The sequence below is a fragment of the Xiphophorus hellerii genome, chromosome 7, assembly GCF_003331165.1.
Source record: "Xiphophorus hellerii strain 12219 chromosome 7, Xiphophorus_hellerii-4.1, whole genome shotgun sequence".
Lineage (NCBI taxonomy): Eukaryota > Metazoa > Chordata > Actinopteri > Cyprinodontiformes > Poeciliidae > Xiphophorus > Xiphophorus hellerii.
This window is the reverse complement of record NC_045678.1, coordinates 16,347,170-16,362,891: the sequence shown is the minus strand read 5'-3', so window position 1 is coordinate 16,362,891 and position 15,722 is coordinate 16,347,170. Positions and strand designations below refer to the sequence as shown.

Below are 15,722 nucleotides of genomic sequence, written 5' to 3'. Positions count from 1 at the left end.
TGACACATCAGTTCTTTGACTGAAGATGTTTCTTGTATATTAAGACATGATTGTTTTGTTTTTCCAGTAACATTCACCTATTTAATGACAAACATAATAACAACCTACTTAAAGCTGATTTTGTTTAATTTGACACTTTTCTAATTGTTGTAATATTTTAAAAGCAGTTGCTTCATATCACAGAAAAATTGTGTTCAATGTCACTTGCTAATGTTTGTGTTCTTGTGTTTAAATCAAGCATGTCTGATTTGTCCTGCACTGACCTGAAAATTATCTGTGATTTCCCCTCCCCTCCTCTTGCCTTTCTTCCAACTTTCAGATGAGCCTTTACCAGGTAGGAAGAAACTCTCAATCATTGGTAGAAATGCTGCCAGTAGCTATGATTCGTTTTTAACAGATGCAATGTCATTGGTAATCATTTATGTCACAAATTTTCAACAATCACCTTTTATAACCTAGCTTTGGCTCAGGACAGCAATTCTAAGGATGTACCGTAGTTTTTGCTTTGTTAATGTTTTTCCACCATCATTAGCTCAGCATGTACTGAAAAGTCATAATTTTAAGGTGGTCTCTTCTTAATAATCCCTTTCTTGCTTTTAGACCAAGAGAGTTGTTCTGATAACAACGCTGGCTGCACTCATGGTTGTATACAGGGGCCTTTTGGGGCCCAGTGCACATGCCCTGTTGGTTATCAGCTCAGCAACGACACCAAAACGTGTAAGGATATAGACGAGTGTAATCCCCCAGGACTGTGTAGCCAGCACTGCTTTAATGAGAGAGGCTCCTTTCGCTGCCACTGCCAGGATGGCTACACTCTTGAAGCAGACCAACGTACCTGCAAGGCTTCAGGTGAGGGGAGAAATGTCTCTAGCCTTTGGAGTATAGAATTTCTTCATCCCTTAAGACTTAAATAACTTGAATAATTTAATTATGAGAGGAAATATCAGCTCTAGTGTGATCTTGGTTTTAGCATTTTTCACCAATCAAACATGTATCTGATTTCTCCACTCGTCCAGCTGGGGGTGGGGGGAAATAAGTGGAACTTGGCCCTTAGGCCTCCAGACAGACACACTGTCTTTCTTCTTTCTTGTGTTTCTTTGCTGCTCTGATTTCAAAAGATAAGGCAAATAACATATATGTCAGTCACTGGCCATCACCGCAGTAATTAGGACATAATCACAAACAAAGGGCTGTTTATAAGGGGAGCGTGCCTGACATGAACTCCTCTTCCTTCACAGATAACTGACTGAAAGCTTTTGCAATACAATAGGACATTATTTGGACAAAAGTGCATTCCCAAAGGACAGACATTTGAGTAGGATCTAGTTAAGAGTTTTCTTGTGTGGCTGCTGCCAACACTCACACACACATGCACACGCCTACTCACGCAAACTGATAAGTGTTGTTATTAGCATGAAATGAACATACCAAGTAACTGGGTTCGGTTGTGTGGGTTTTTTTTCTTCTAGATTCTCGTCAAGCCTTTCTACTTGTGGCCAGCCGAAACCAGATTATCCAAGATGAAATAAGCGCTCAACCGAATGTGATTCGGTCACTGATTCGAGACGGACGCAACGTTGTGGCTATAGATTTTGACTCTGAGTCAAACCGTGTGTACTGGTCCGATACAACCCAGGACAGGATCTGGAGTTCTCACATAAATGGCAGCAAGAGAACTGTGGTAAGTCACAGGGAAATAAAACACACTATAAAGTCTGCAAAACGATGGATTTTGATTTCGAAATTATGTTCCACGTCTGGATAAGTATGGAAAAACAAAAAAGATTTTGGAGAATATTTTTATTTTCAGATTTTATTCCCTGTTCTCTTCTTTAAATGTATTATTCCTTCTCTTCTTCATTTTTGTATCCTGCATTTCTTCATTACTGTTGTGTCTTTCTATCTTCCTCCCTTGTACCTTTTCTACCTCCATCTCTCTCTCCTTGTGTACGTTCTTCTATACTTCCTTCCATTCGTTCCATTTCTCCCTGTTCATTCTTTCTCCCTTATGTCCATCCTTCTTTGTGTCTGCCCTTCCTTCCTCTTTTCTTCCTTTCCTTTCTCTTCTTCCTCATTTCCTTTTTGTTGTTTTTTGCTTCCATCTTTAAAGTCTTTCCACTGTAGAAATATTTATTGCATTGATGTTTACAGCTTTATATTTACAAAAGTATTAAATAAAAAGTAAAAGTAAAATCCTTTCAGTCTGTTATCTTAGAATCTTATCTTAGAAATATGTTAATTTAAGATTATATCTTGTGTACAGATATTTGACAGTGGCGTGACTGTGACAGAGAGCCTTGCAGTGGATTGGGTGGGCAGGAATTTATACTGGACCGACTATGTCCTGGAGACAATTGAGGTGTCTAAACTGGACGGCACACACCGGACCGTCTTAGTTAGTGAAAATGTCACCAACCCTCGAGGTCTCGTGGTGGATCCCAGAGACAGGTCAGCAACATGTATTTTGTCCTTAAGCATTTTCACATTTTGTCACACCACCAACACAGACATCACACACTACATATTTGTGAAGTGGAAGGGAATCAAAAATTAGGCTTAGAAAAATTTAGGCTAACAAAAATGGGATTTGAATTTGTATTCAGGCTATCCAATGCTAGAGTCTGCACATCTTGACATGAACATGTTTTCTTTGCATTATTTTTTTTTGTTATTTTGACCATTTCTCATTTTCTGCAGATAAATACTAAATTTTTGCTTGGGATTTCAGAGACATGTCAGTTGTTCATAGCATAAAATAACAATATTAATTTTACTCAAACATATACCTATAAAGAGTAACATCAGAGAAACGGATTGTTTTGCAGTGGTCTCTTAATTTTCCAGAGATGTATAGCAGGTGTGTCAAGAGTAAACGAGGTAAATAGATATGCATTTACTTTTCATTTGTAAAAGAGTTTCATTTTATTTGTGAAATAAATTTGAAAGCTGTACGTCATTTTCCTTCTACTTCACAGTTATGTGCCTCTTAGTGTTGATCCATCACATAAGCCCCCAGCCAAAGATTGTTGAAGTTTATAGTGGTGACATGAAATAATCTGAAAATGTCAAAAGTGTATGAATATTTTTGTGTGGCACTGAAAATATTTAAGCTTTACAGCACAGAAAGAGTCAGCAGTAAAAGATTGTTTCTGATTTGCAGCGCTCACCTGATGTTTTGGACTGACTGGGGAAGGAACCCCCGCATAGAGAGGGCAAGCATGGATGGGAAACTCAGGACAGTCATCATAAGCAGCAAACTGTACTGGCCCAATGGTTTAACCATCGACTATCCAAATAATTTGCTGTACTTTGCTGATGCCTATTTAGACTTCATTGATTACTGCGACTACAATGGCAACAACAGAAAACAAGTCCTTGCCAGCGACTTGGTAAGTGTATGAGATCATAGTCTTTCTCTTAAGGGGAGCATGTGCATGAGCATGTGCAATACACTGAGCATACCTCTGAATAGCATGTGTAAGACACTTTTTTTTTCTTTTGCTGCTCTCTATGAAAAGGTACTGCAACATCCCCACGCAATTACCATTTTTGAGGATTTTGTCTATTGGACCGACAGATACATCAACCGAGTGATGCGAGCTCATAAGTGGCATGGGGAGAACCAGACAGTGATGCTGTTCAACCTCCCTCAGCCAATGGGTCTAGTGGCAGTGCACCCAACCAGGCAACCAGCAGGTATGACAACAATATCCAACATGCTGCTTAACCCAGATGTGCTCTTTCCTTATTATGTCATCTGTTTTGAGAATTGCACCAACACAACATGATGCTGCCACAATTGTACTTCACAGATGTGAATTGGCTTCTTAGCCTTGCTAACTTCCCTCTTTCTCCTCCAAGTGTAACAGAGCTGATTATAGTGAGACAACTTAAATTTTTGTTTTATCACACAACAGAACATCTCTCCAAAATGTAAAGTTCATGTGTGTATTTGCAAAGTACAATTTAGTTTAGAGTAATGGCTTCTTCCTTGCTCAATGGTTTTTCAGTCCATGTCAGTACAACTCATCTCAGGCCAAAACACTTTCATCTCTGGGACACAGAACTGGTCCTAGAGATGGCTGAACTTTGCTAGGTTTTCTATACTTGGACACACATATGCAGCTTCAGGTATCTGGAAATTGCATCTACCTAACTAGACATGTGGATGTCAACAATTAAGATCCTGATCTCTTGTTGGTGTGCCTCTGTATAACTCATATGGTGTTCATTAACCTATCAAAGGCTTGTCAAAAATTAATGTAAAAGAAAATATTTGATAGTTAAAAGGATAAATCACTTCAAATTTTGTTGGATGTGCTTTGGTTTTGGATAGATTTTTCCTTTTATGTTTCTGTTGTGATTTATACTTAAAAAGTTATATGTTTCAATTTTTTTATGTATTGTAGTGACTTATGAAGGTGTAATTTAGTTTAATTTGATGTGTAGGACAGGCGTAACTATAATTCTTGTGCTCCCGTCTTTAGCTTTTCAGTCAAGTTGTTTGATCTGATACCGTTTTTTGAAGTGTGGATGAATTATTTGATGAAATCAAACAAATCCAAATCTTACAAAGCTGTAAGATTTGGGCTTTCCCAAATTGCTTAATGGAAAAGTTATCCTGAATGCAATCTTCTGATTTTGAGGTACATAATTAAAAATATGTCTTAATTATTTATTTCCTCAAATTATTGTGGCTTTTAGCAAGTATAAATATTTGTAGTACTGTAGGCCTTTCTCATGTAAAACAGGATTTAGATTAGTCTTAAATTTAATATCAGACAGTGGTCAAGAAAAGGATTGTGTGTGCCTTTTTAAGTAGAGTATGTAAATATCTGCTTTTGACTGGATCTGCTTTGCATTAATGTTTGCTATGGCTACTTATCAGCTGTAGCTAATATGTCTTTTTACTTGCGAGAGCCAGCTAAGATCACTCTCTTCAATTTGTAGGGAGAAATCACTGCTTGGGGAGCGCCTGCACTCATATCTGCCTACTCTCTGCTGTGGGACCGAGATACTATTCATGCGCCTGCCCCTCCGGCTGGACTCTGGCAGCGGACCAGTTCACCTGTGCCAGAGGTATGCAGGCTGCCAACAGGAGGGAAACACTCATCACTTAAATTGATAAAAAAGGAAGTGTGGTCAAATGTTGCTGATAAGTTGAAATAGTCATCAAGTATTCATCTCAGCAGTGATTACTTTCATGAGAAAGCAAAACTCTTACTCCCAATTTCATTTTTGCATGCTTTCTGTAAATAGAGCTGTCTTAGTATTTGTAAGAGGAGAAATCTTTTTAAACAGCATATCTGTAGCATAGATTGAATCAAATACCTGTCAACAGCCTCCCATTTAGACTTTCTTGTAACCTGCTGCTCAGGTCATAAATATTAAGACTCATATGAGCATGTCTTTCATGGTCTCAAGAGGACAAGGGACCTTTAATGCAAGGTCCAAGGAGTCCACCTTAGGTCAGCAGCTTAACTCTTCTCAGGTTTCAGCCCCTACAAACCAAGCAGACTGCAATCTTTCCCTGAAGCCAATGATTATCCAAGAATGAAAATGCCCTACAACCATTCTTTGACTCTAATCTCTGATGACACAGCAAATCAGATTGTGGAACCGGCTTTCACCAGTCAATCCTCTTTATAGATAAAGGTCCTACAGCTTTAGATCCTTAATTTGCACCAAATATTTACGTAGGAAGCAACTGTACACCTATGCCTAATTTTACTAAAGGATATGTTTACTAACTTTTTTTTTGGTTTATTTCTTCTTGCACTTAAACTGTGTTCTTATTTGTGAATACATTTGCATCTTTATAAATATTAATTCTGGCTTAAAAGTTTGAGTCATTTTTTGTAACCCCTAACTATTTCAGTTTATTCAATTCATTCTGCCCCAAAACAATATATTTTGTTGAAGTTTTGTCGCCTTTACACATCACTTATATCAGATTTGAATGCAATGCATCTCCCTCCCACATTTTTGCCATTTTTCTGTCAGTTTACTGTCATTTTATTGTAAATCTGGTCTCTTAGGGAGAGCTTTAATGTAGTTTTTATCTTGTTTTCTTCAGGACAAAAAGGTATTGGTGACAAATTTTTGTTGACAAAATTAACACTAGTTTTTATTTTCTACTAGTTGAGGATCCCTTTCTGGTGGTTGTGAGAGACAGCATCATCTATGGTATTCCACTAAACCCAGAGGACAAGAGCAATGATGCAATGGTTCCAGTAGCTGGTCTTCACAACGGCTACGATGTTGACTTTGATGACAAGGAACAGACCATCTACTGGGTGGAACACCCTGTGAGTCCATCTCAATCAACATGACCAACTGAAAGACAAACCAAAGCATTTTTTGTTGATTTGCTCAAAACATGCTGTGCTGTGGTTACAGTTCTAGCCTGATCCAAGCAAACCATTAATGTTAAGCGGTTGGTGAGGTTAATATGTCTAATTCTGTCCAACAGGGTGAGATCCACAGGGTGAAGTCAGACGGTACAAACAGGACGGAGTTTGCCCCCGCAGCCATTCTCGGCTCTCCTGTTGGCCTGGCCCTGGACTGGATCACAGAGAATCTGTACTACACCAATCCAGCTACACAGTCTATTGAGGTGAGGTTAACATATTTGGTTATTCATTCATTTGTTTATCTGTCTTCTTACTTGTTTGTTTTGGCTTGGCCAGGTTTTAAAGTTGAGAGGAGATGTACAGTACCGGAAAACTATAATCACAAACAACGGCTCTCCGACCGGCGCTGGCAGTCCTGTTGGCATCGCTGTGGATCCAGCACGTGGGTAAGCCCCATTTAACACCGTCCTGGCACCGCCGCTCAAATCCACTGCTGCTGAGCCCTGACAGCCTCCATCTGGTCGGCTTCAGGAGAGATCTTAACAAGACATGCTGCCATCTAAAACCCCACAAGCTTATGGTCAAGAAACAAGAGCTTTCCTTTCTCATTATGGGTTAAACAATTGGAGGAAAATGTTTATATTAACATTAACAATTTTTCTTTAAAACTAAACATATCAAATCCGTTACACAGGCGTGAGCAGATATGATAAAGTAAAAACAACTCAGTGTCACAGTACCGCAGCATTAACACACTACACACTAATGATACAGCATGTTGATTATTCCAGCTGTAATAATGTAATATAGAACATTTATTTGCTTATTTATTTACTTATTTACTCATTTATTTTGACACTTAAACAAAAACATAAATACAGAATAAACACCAGTTTCAGTGAACTAATTTAATTCTATATATTTTGCCTTCCTGGACTTTACAGATCAACACTGGAAGTCTTACTAGCTATTAGCTGCTTTATTAAGTTTGCATGTGTGTATAGCAGTGGGGAGTCAGCTGCTTTATTCACATGATGTTTGTAGCATTCCAACTGTGGTTTTAGGGGAGTATTACCTTAAGTGTGATGGTGAGAATTTCCACACTATGACTGCTTTTTACAGCCAAAAGTGCTTCCAAGCAGCCAAATTGATCTTTGGTTTTAAGGGAAAGGGAAAACACGAGTAGTTCTCCACAACCGGCATGCATTGTGCTGTGGATAAAGACAGAGATATTTCCAATCATTTTGACGCTATCTGTTGTCTCTTATTAAAAGTATTTGATAGTGCATGAATGATATGATTACAAATTTTGCGCTTTTAAACAAATTCTTAAAACCTTGTTTTTTGTTGACCTAAATATCTTCTGCTTTTAGTCAGTTAAGTTGATGCCAGAGTAATGACAGAATTATTTTAGAACTTTAAACACTTTGGGAAGGCCCAGATGATGATGACATGGTTTCCTTGTATTACAAAAGGATGAATCTAAATAATTCACCCAAAATATCAGGAAGAGAATGGAGAAATTTACTGCAATTTCCTGATGTCTAAAGTCGCCACAATCATCTATTCAAACAATTACATGCACGTATAATATGCAAAGAAATGCCCAGCTATCCCAGCATTCAAGAAGAAGGCGAGTTCTCTGTCCCAGGGATAAACATGTTTTTGTAAGAAAATGTTGCAAATCGACCCCAGAACAAAAGGGAAAAGTCATTGTGAAAATGTTGTCTGAGGATGGAAGAATGTCAATATCCACTGGAAAAACAAATTTTCTTGTTTAAACAATCTAAAGTCAGTCAGTAAGGTCAGTAACAAACTCTAAATTTATTTTAATTTTATCTAGCAAACTTTACTGGACAGACCAGGGAACAGAAAGTGGCATCCCTGCCAAGGTGGCAGCTGCAGACATGGATGGCATGAACCCGGTCACGCTCTTCACCAACAACCTTGATCACATTGAGTTCCTCACTGTGGACATCCAAGAGAACAAGCTGTACTGGGCTGTCACCGGCACTGGGAAAGTCAGTTTTTATTCAATTTCTTCTCTCTAAACTTTTTTATAAGATGTGCTGTGTACTTTTACTTTGATGTAAACACCCATTGAAAACATTTTGCCTGTGTTTTTGATCAAACTGCCATAGATTGAGCGAGGGGATCCAGATGGCAGTAACCGCATCACCTTAGTGACGGGTCTGTCCCACCCTTGGGGTGTGGCCGTCTACCAGAACTACCTATTCTTCAGCGATCGTGACTTTGAGGTCATCGAGCGAGTAGACAAGTCCACTGGTGCCAACAGGGTTGTGATGCGAGACAACCTGTCAGGACTTAGAGTCCTAAAAGTTCACTTTAGAGATAGTGAGTGACAAACGCCGTCACAGTTTATTTCTCAGTTGAAAAGAGATGCACTATAGTTTTGTGGCTGATTTCTGATTTGTGTTTTGGAAAGCTTTAACCTGCTAAAACACATTTAAACCAGATTTACTTGTATAAACCATATTATGCATTGTCACAAAAAAGAACTTCTTCTTCTTCACACTTAAATGTTTAACATCTTCAGTCAAAGGCATCAGACAAATGTCCCTTTGTCAGTACAAAGTGCAGCTTCAGATGATAGGGTCATTTGTTAAGGGGGAAAAAAATCCATATGTAGAAATAAAAAAAATTCTTCTGGTAAATTCACCAATTAACTGTGATTAACCAAATATCTTTTGGTTCAGTTTTGCTGCCCACACCCAGTCCTGATCTCTGCCTTAATTTCACAATTAAGAAATTCTCTTAAAAAGAACATGCCTCATGACATGAAGTAGACCAGATCATATAAAAATGCAGCATACCATGCCCCAATATTAATAAATTTAAGAACAGATGACAAAGTCAGTGAGATTTATCAACTTGGAAATGGTTAAAAAGCGTTTTCAAAGGGTTCTGGTCTGGGATGCCAGTGAACCACAGTGAGAGCCAATATCCACAAGTGGAGAAAGCATGGAACAGTGGTGATCCTTCCTAGGAGAGGGCAGCCAACCAAAATTACCTAAGAAGCACACTGACCAATTATCCAAGAGCTCAAAAAGAGGCACTTTATTTCTCAGTGCCAGGCTGCTTTGGATAGATATTTTCCCTTACTAATTCAATTCACAATTTGAAAAAAGCTTCTTATTTTTACACAGGCTATCACATCATGTGTGAGAGAACAGTCACTGTAATAGTTCAGATTAACTGATTATGGAGTCAGCATTTTAAGCTGTCCTTATCAAGTAGTGCGATTAGCATTACTAAAATGGTGTCTGTATTCATTCCTTAGACCTTTACTGGGAGATTGTCAACTTTTCTAAATGCTCCATATTTCATCAAAAAAGCTGAAGGCTCGAAAGGACAAAATAGTTATTTTGATGTGCTCAGTTTAAGCTTCCTGTTATCCACTAAAAATTCTGCTCTCCCTCATTGTGTTGCAGCCTGGATGATGCACAAAGTCTACATTGTAGGAAATACTGTCTCCTTTTACATTGCTTCTTGTATCTGTGTACTTTATCTGACTTCATTGTTAAACATCTCATTGACTGTAAAAATAGATAATCAGAATAGTGCATTCACTGATTTAGAAAGTTGTCTGATTCTTAATGAGCTGATATCTCAGTGCATCTCTATAGTTAGTATTTTATTGGAATGGCATTTTCTCTTTGGCACAATTCTAATATGGTGTTTTTTTTCTAAACTCAGCGTCTGCAGGTACATCTAATGGCTGCACCAACAATATGGGAGCGTGTGAGCAGCTCTGTCTTCCTCGACCACAAGGTTTTTTTGCCTGTGCATGTGCGACAGGTTTTAAACTAAATGCAGACAACCGGACTTGTGCCCATTACAAGTCCTATGTTGTCATCTCCACTCTATCTGCTATAAAAGGCTTCAGTCTTGAAGGCTCAGATCACTCTGAGGCAATGGTCCCTGTTGCTGGAAGAGGTCAGGAACTTTTACCATGTTATAGACATAATGTGTGACCTGTGCAATGTGCTTTAATTCTTCTTCTATAAAACATCAACTGAATTGCTGAGTTTTGAAATCTCCCCATACAGGTCGCAACGCTCTCCACGTCGATGTGCACATGGCTTCTGGTTTCATTTACTGGTGCGACTTCAGCAGCACTGTGATGATACAAAACGGGGTTAGACGTATAAAGCCAGATGGCTCAGGATTACACAGTGTGGTCACATCTGGAATAGGACGCAACGGGATACGAGGCATTGCTGTGGACTGGGCTGCAGGTAAGCTGCTGTGTTATAATTTTCACCTACACCTGGAACCCTTTCTCAGATTTACTGTTTCTTAAAATCAACTACAAATTCTGTTTACCTTAAAGACAGAGCTCTATCAAACTAGAACACTTTTATTTACCTTATTTGTCCAGTTTTCATACAGCACCTTTTCATGAATTATGATTTCTAAACCAATATTATCATAATAAATTTGAAACTTTCCCACTTCTTTCCCAAGGTAACCTGTATTTCACCAACGCCTTTCTGACTGAGACGTATGTCGAGGTTCTTCGTTTGAACACGACTTTCAGGAAAGTACTGCTGAAGACGCAGGTGGATATGCCGCGGCACCTTGTTGTGGATCCCAGAAACAGATACCTGTACTGGGCTGATTATGGTCAGCACCCCAAAATTGAGCGTGCACTCTTGGATGGAACCAACCGCACAATTTTAGTGTCTTCAGGGATAATCACCCCACGAGGCCTTGCTCTGGACTGGCATACTGGATATGTCTACTGGGTGGATGACTCTCTGGATATGATAGCTCGCATAGGCCCTCATGGAGGAGAGACAGAGATCGTTAGGTACGGCAGCCGCTATCCAACTCCTTACGGAATCACAGTGTTTGAGAACAGCATCATTTGGGTGGACAGAAACCTCAAAAAAGTTTTTCAAGCAAGCAAAGAGCCAGGCAGGACAGAGCAACCGGCTGTAATTAGAGATAACATAAACATGCTAAGGGATGTTACTATCTTTGACCAACGTACACAGCCCACCAGTGTGCAGGAACTGAACTACAACCCCTGCATGGAAAACAATGGTGGCTGTGGCCACTTCTGCTTTGCCCTTCCAGGCTCTAGTCAGGGCACTCAAAATAAAAAGTGCAGCTGTGCTTTTGGTGATCTTGCCACAGATAAAGAGAACTGTGAGATGTCAAAGGAGGATTACCTCATCTACACTACTGAGAGCACAGTCCGCAGTCTGAGACTTGATCCTGAAGACCATGCACTGCCATTTCCTGTTGTCAATGTGCCTCGCACCTCCATCGCTCTTGATTTTGACCTTACAGACAACAGGATTTACTTCACTCAGAGCTCAGGTGCAGGAGCCAGCAAGATCAGCTATATCAGCCTGTCCTCTCCCACTACAGCTCCTGTTGTAGTAGCTGCAGGTAAGTTCAGTACTCCTACAGTTTGAGGACTTTTATTATGAGGTAGGAATTGTAGTAATTGTGCTGTGGTTGTGACAGATCTTGGGGCTCCTGACGGGATAGCCTATGACTGGATAAACAAAAGAATTTACTATAGTGACTATGTCAACCAGAGCATTAGCTCGATGTCTGTGGATGGTGCCCAAAAAACAATAATTGCCCATGTGTCGAGGCCAAGGGCCATCATGTTGGACCCCTGCAGGGGGTAAGCATTGCATAGCAAACCCTACTGTTGAGTATATCAGTCTCTACCTTTTTAAGTTGCTTCTTTCTTGTTGTATAGATACATGTACTGGACAGACTGGGGAACTCATGCAAAGATTGAGCGAGCCACCTTGGGAGGAAATTTCAGAACTGATATTGTGAACAGCAGTCTGGTGTGGCCAAATGGTCTGACTTTGGACTATGAAGAGGAGAGACTCTACTGGGCAGATGCAAGCTTGTAAGACCTCATAAAATCCACTTTTGACATTTTTAATTTGCATGTCTTGTTACTTTCAAAAGTTCTGCCATTGCCATATTTTTACTCTGCCATCAGACAGAAGATTGAGCGATCCTCTCTATCTGGAGCCAACCGCGAGGTCATTGTCAGCACAGCCATCTACCCGTTTGCAATGACTATGTTTGGTCAGTTCATCTATTGGACCGACTGGAACACCCGCAGCATCTATCGGGCAAACAAACACGATGGCTCTGACCAGAGGGTCATGATTCAGAACCTCCCATCCCGACCAATGGACATTCAGGTTCTGTCCCGCAGGAAGCAACAGCGGTGCGACAGTCCCTGTCAGCAGTTCAACGGAGGCTGCAGCCACATCTGCACTCCAGGTACAAAGAACCAAATTAAATTGTGGCAGATAAAACTTTAATTCACCTGGAACCTCTGTGTAAATGTTTGGTGTTCTTGCTTTTATCAGGACCTAATGGAGCTGAGTGTCAGTGCCCAGCAGAAGGTCGATGGTACCTGGCTGACAGCAAGTATTGTATTCCTGACAACGGGACTCGCTGCCAGCCAGGCCAGTTCACCTGCATGAATGGCCGGTGTATCCGACCCCAGTGGATATGCGACAATGACAATGACTGTGGAGATGGCAGCGACGAGCTGGAAAGAGTATGTGGTAGGTTCTTCTGAAAAGATCTTGAGTTAAAAGTTGTTTTTGGTCATAACCATCTTATTAGAGTCTTTTCTGTAGTTTTAACTATTTATCATCACTAATACTAACAAATTAGTCCTTTTTTTCCTTTAACAAATTGCTTTCTTAGGAGATAAACCGATCTTCAGTTATGCTGGTGTGTATTCTTTCACTGTGTGAATAAACTACTAATCCCAAATTAATAGCAGTAATCAATACTAACATAATTTAATGTACTTACCTTTACATGCAGTCCCACAGCTGCTCTCTTCCTTTATTGCACTGTCAGGTAAAATGAGCTACTGGTGAAAATGAATTTCCTTTGGACTCTTTCTCTTTTGAGAAAAGATCTGACCCATTGTTGATTCTGATTGGCAGCCTTTCACACCTGCGAGCCCACCGTGTTAACTTGTGGCAATGGGCGGTGCGTTCCCTATCACTACCGCTGTGACCATTACGATGACTGTGGAGACAACAGCGATGAAGTTGGCTGTCTGTTCAGACCCTGTGACCCCAGTACAGAGTTTGCCTGCAACAATGGCCGCTGCATTGCAAAGGACTATGTTTGCAACGGCATCAACAACTGCTACGACAATGGGACTACTGATGAGCAAAACTGCAGTGAGTTTCTTTAACAAGATAATGTGATAGGCACAGTTGAAACCAGATATTTACTTACATTATTGAAAAAGACTCACAAACAGTTTTTTCCTGTCTCACTTTGACCTTAAATCAGACTAAACATTTCCTAAATGACCAAAATTGTCAGTGGGTGAGAGCTGGACAGGTTGCCAGTCCATCACAGGGATGCACAACCACCCATACACACAGTCATACCCAATGGGCAATTTAAAGATATCAGTTAACTTAGCAGTCATGTTTTTGGACTGTGGATGGAAGCCATCGTACCCAGAGAGAACCCACTCTTGCACTGGGAGAATACACAAACTCCACTCAGGACGCGCTCCGGCCAGGATTTAAACGCCTGAAGCTTCTTGCTGCAAGGCACCAGTGCTACCAAATTATCAGCAAGCTTTACCCTGCTGATAAATATATTACCAAGATTTATCAGATAGAAATAGCTTATTATCTAAGCTGACCTAAAACAAGAAAGGTCTGGTTTGATATAATGTCAGACAAGACAAAAAAGAAATAGTTATTCTTTGACACTGTGTACTTAAATTTCTAGGTTTTACTATAAATATTCTGTGTTTATTTTATTCTGCTAACTGTGTTTGAATGTGTGATGATTCCAGCTGAGAGAACCTGCCAGCCAGAAGAAACAAAGTGTCAGTCTACCAACATTTGCATCCCACGGTCATACCTATGTGATGGAGACAATGACTGTGGGGATATGAGCGACGAAAGCCCAACACACTGTGGTGAGCAACAGTTTTAATGCATGTTTTCTCTTTGAGATGCTCATTAAAGCATAATAATCATCAAACCTCTCCTATGCTATTGAATTCTAAATGGACACAGTCGCTAAGGAAGGACTCAATAACAAACTTATTCAGTAATCATCCATGCCTCTAATCAAAAAGTTGAAGTATTAATTGGTGTTAATGTATTAGTAATTTAACTCCCAGAAGCACAGTTTTCATTAACACCAAGATACACTAAAATATATAGTCCACCAGCTTATCTTGTTGTATCTGCTTGGCCAAGTTCAACTACATGATTAGAAGTAACATTAATGGTTCGCTCACCCAAAAAATAAAGTTTACATTGAATTTTTTTAGTTACATTGATTTCACAAGAAACCCTAACAGATATATATGTATTAAATTTGTTTTTGTGCAAAAACAAATTTGCACAGAAACATATTTTACATCCTACTGGTGTAAAATGTTGATTTATTTAAATGCGTTTATTCAGTGAATTAAAAAAATGAGCAGTAAATCCAAACTGCCCCAAGTTCAAGTCATTAACACTAATGGGAGTCTTTTTTCATTGTAAGCAGAATTTTGTTTTGAAATTAGCTACTGCATATTGTTATGTATTTTCAAGTATCATCGTTTCCAATTTCATTGTATTGTTTCTGGATATTATAACAGACTGTTATATTTTACTAAGTTGGGTCTATTGGCTTTTAACACAATTTTTGGTATTTTTCAAGAATTTATTGTGTTCAAAAAGCTATTGTAATGTGAAATGATCTCTATCTGACTCGTTTCCTGTCTGCATCTTCTACATAGCTGCAGCCACTTGCTCCCAGAGCGAGTTTCGTTGTTCCAGCGGTCGCTGCATCCCCGCCCACTGGTACTGTGACGGAGGAGCTGACTGCTCTGACGGCTCTGATGAACCCCTCTCCTGCAGTGAGTGCTCCTCAACTCTCTCACACCCAGAACGAGCCTACCAGCTTTGTGCCGAAGCCCCACACCCCAGCCTTTTATCAGCTGCTCACTTATTGTGTGAAGGTGTCTGTTAGCCAATCTGTGCAGTGTGAGAGACTCCTGTGAGTGATGTAGCGGAGAGTGTGAGTCGGTGGTGTATTCCTTTGTTGATGATGTGGTCAGTCAGGCCTCCTATTGTGGGCTGCATTCCTCTGTGGTGACGCCCCTCAATGTCCTCAGACAAACAGCACCTCCCCCTCTCTTTATCCACCCAGGGTTACAGAGCCTCACTTTGGCTTTTGTTTAGATTGCTCACCATGCATGGGAATGTGGAGTTGCCATGACTATTTTGAAAGCTTTGCCAGTGTTGCATTGTGTCCTATTTAAAAAGTTAAAAAGCTACAAAAGAACTAATGGGAAAAAAGTTACAAACAGACAGG

General features: G+C 39.9%; 1 protein-coding gene across 4 annotated transcripts in view; it reads left to right on the top strand.

The window, feature by feature from the left end:
* lrp2a (low density lipoprotein receptor-related protein 2a) overlaps positions 1–15,722 on the top strand; it is a 57,985-nt gene that overhangs the window by 23,669 nt on the left and 18,594 nt on the right. For 2 of the 4 annotated variants that reach the window (XR_004339966.1, XM_032568174.1), the window contains exons 26-49: positions 320–334; positions 601–849; positions 1,470–1,681; positions 2,264–2,448; positions 3,161–3,389; positions 3,519–3,696; positions 4,951–5,079; positions 6,142–6,308; positions 6,473–6,616; positions 6,690–6,799; positions 8,197–8,374; positions 8,495–8,708; positions 10,071–10,310; positions 10,424–10,612; positions 10,842–11,774; positions 11,853–12,018; positions 12,097–12,255; positions 12,352–12,641; positions 12,731–12,931; positions 13,077–13,103; positions 13,200–13,235; positions 13,325–13,567; positions 14,203–14,328; positions 15,145–15,264. Coding sequence is in view for 3 of the 4 variants with exons in the window: in XM_032568174.1 (XP_032424065.1) it covers positions 320–334; positions 601–849; positions 1,470–1,681; positions 2,264–2,448; positions 3,161–3,389; positions 3,519–3,696; positions 4,951–5,079; positions 6,142–6,308; positions 6,473–6,616; positions 6,690–6,799; positions 8,197–8,374; positions 8,495–8,708; positions 10,071–10,310; positions 10,424–10,612; positions 10,842–11,774; positions 11,853–12,018; positions 12,097–12,255; positions 12,352–12,641; positions 12,731–12,931; positions 13,077–13,103; positions 13,200–13,235; positions 13,325–13,567; positions 14,203–14,328; positions 15,145–15,264 (4,740 nt within the window). In the remaining variant the exon portion in view is untranslated. The remainder of the gene's footprint in view (positions 1–319; positions 335–600; positions 850–1,469; positions 1,682–2,263; positions 2,449–3,160; positions 3,390–3,518; positions 3,697–4,950; positions 5,080–6,141; positions 6,309–6,472; positions 6,617–6,689; positions 6,800–8,196; positions 8,375–8,494; positions 8,709–10,070; positions 10,311–10,423; positions 10,613–10,841; positions 11,775–11,852; positions 12,019–12,096; positions 12,256–12,351; positions 12,642–12,730; positions 12,932–13,076; positions 13,104–13,199; positions 13,236–13,324; positions 13,568–14,202; positions 14,329–15,144; positions 15,265–15,722) is intronic. The other 2 variants (XM_032568175.1, XM_032568176.1) reach the window with 2 other exon arrangements.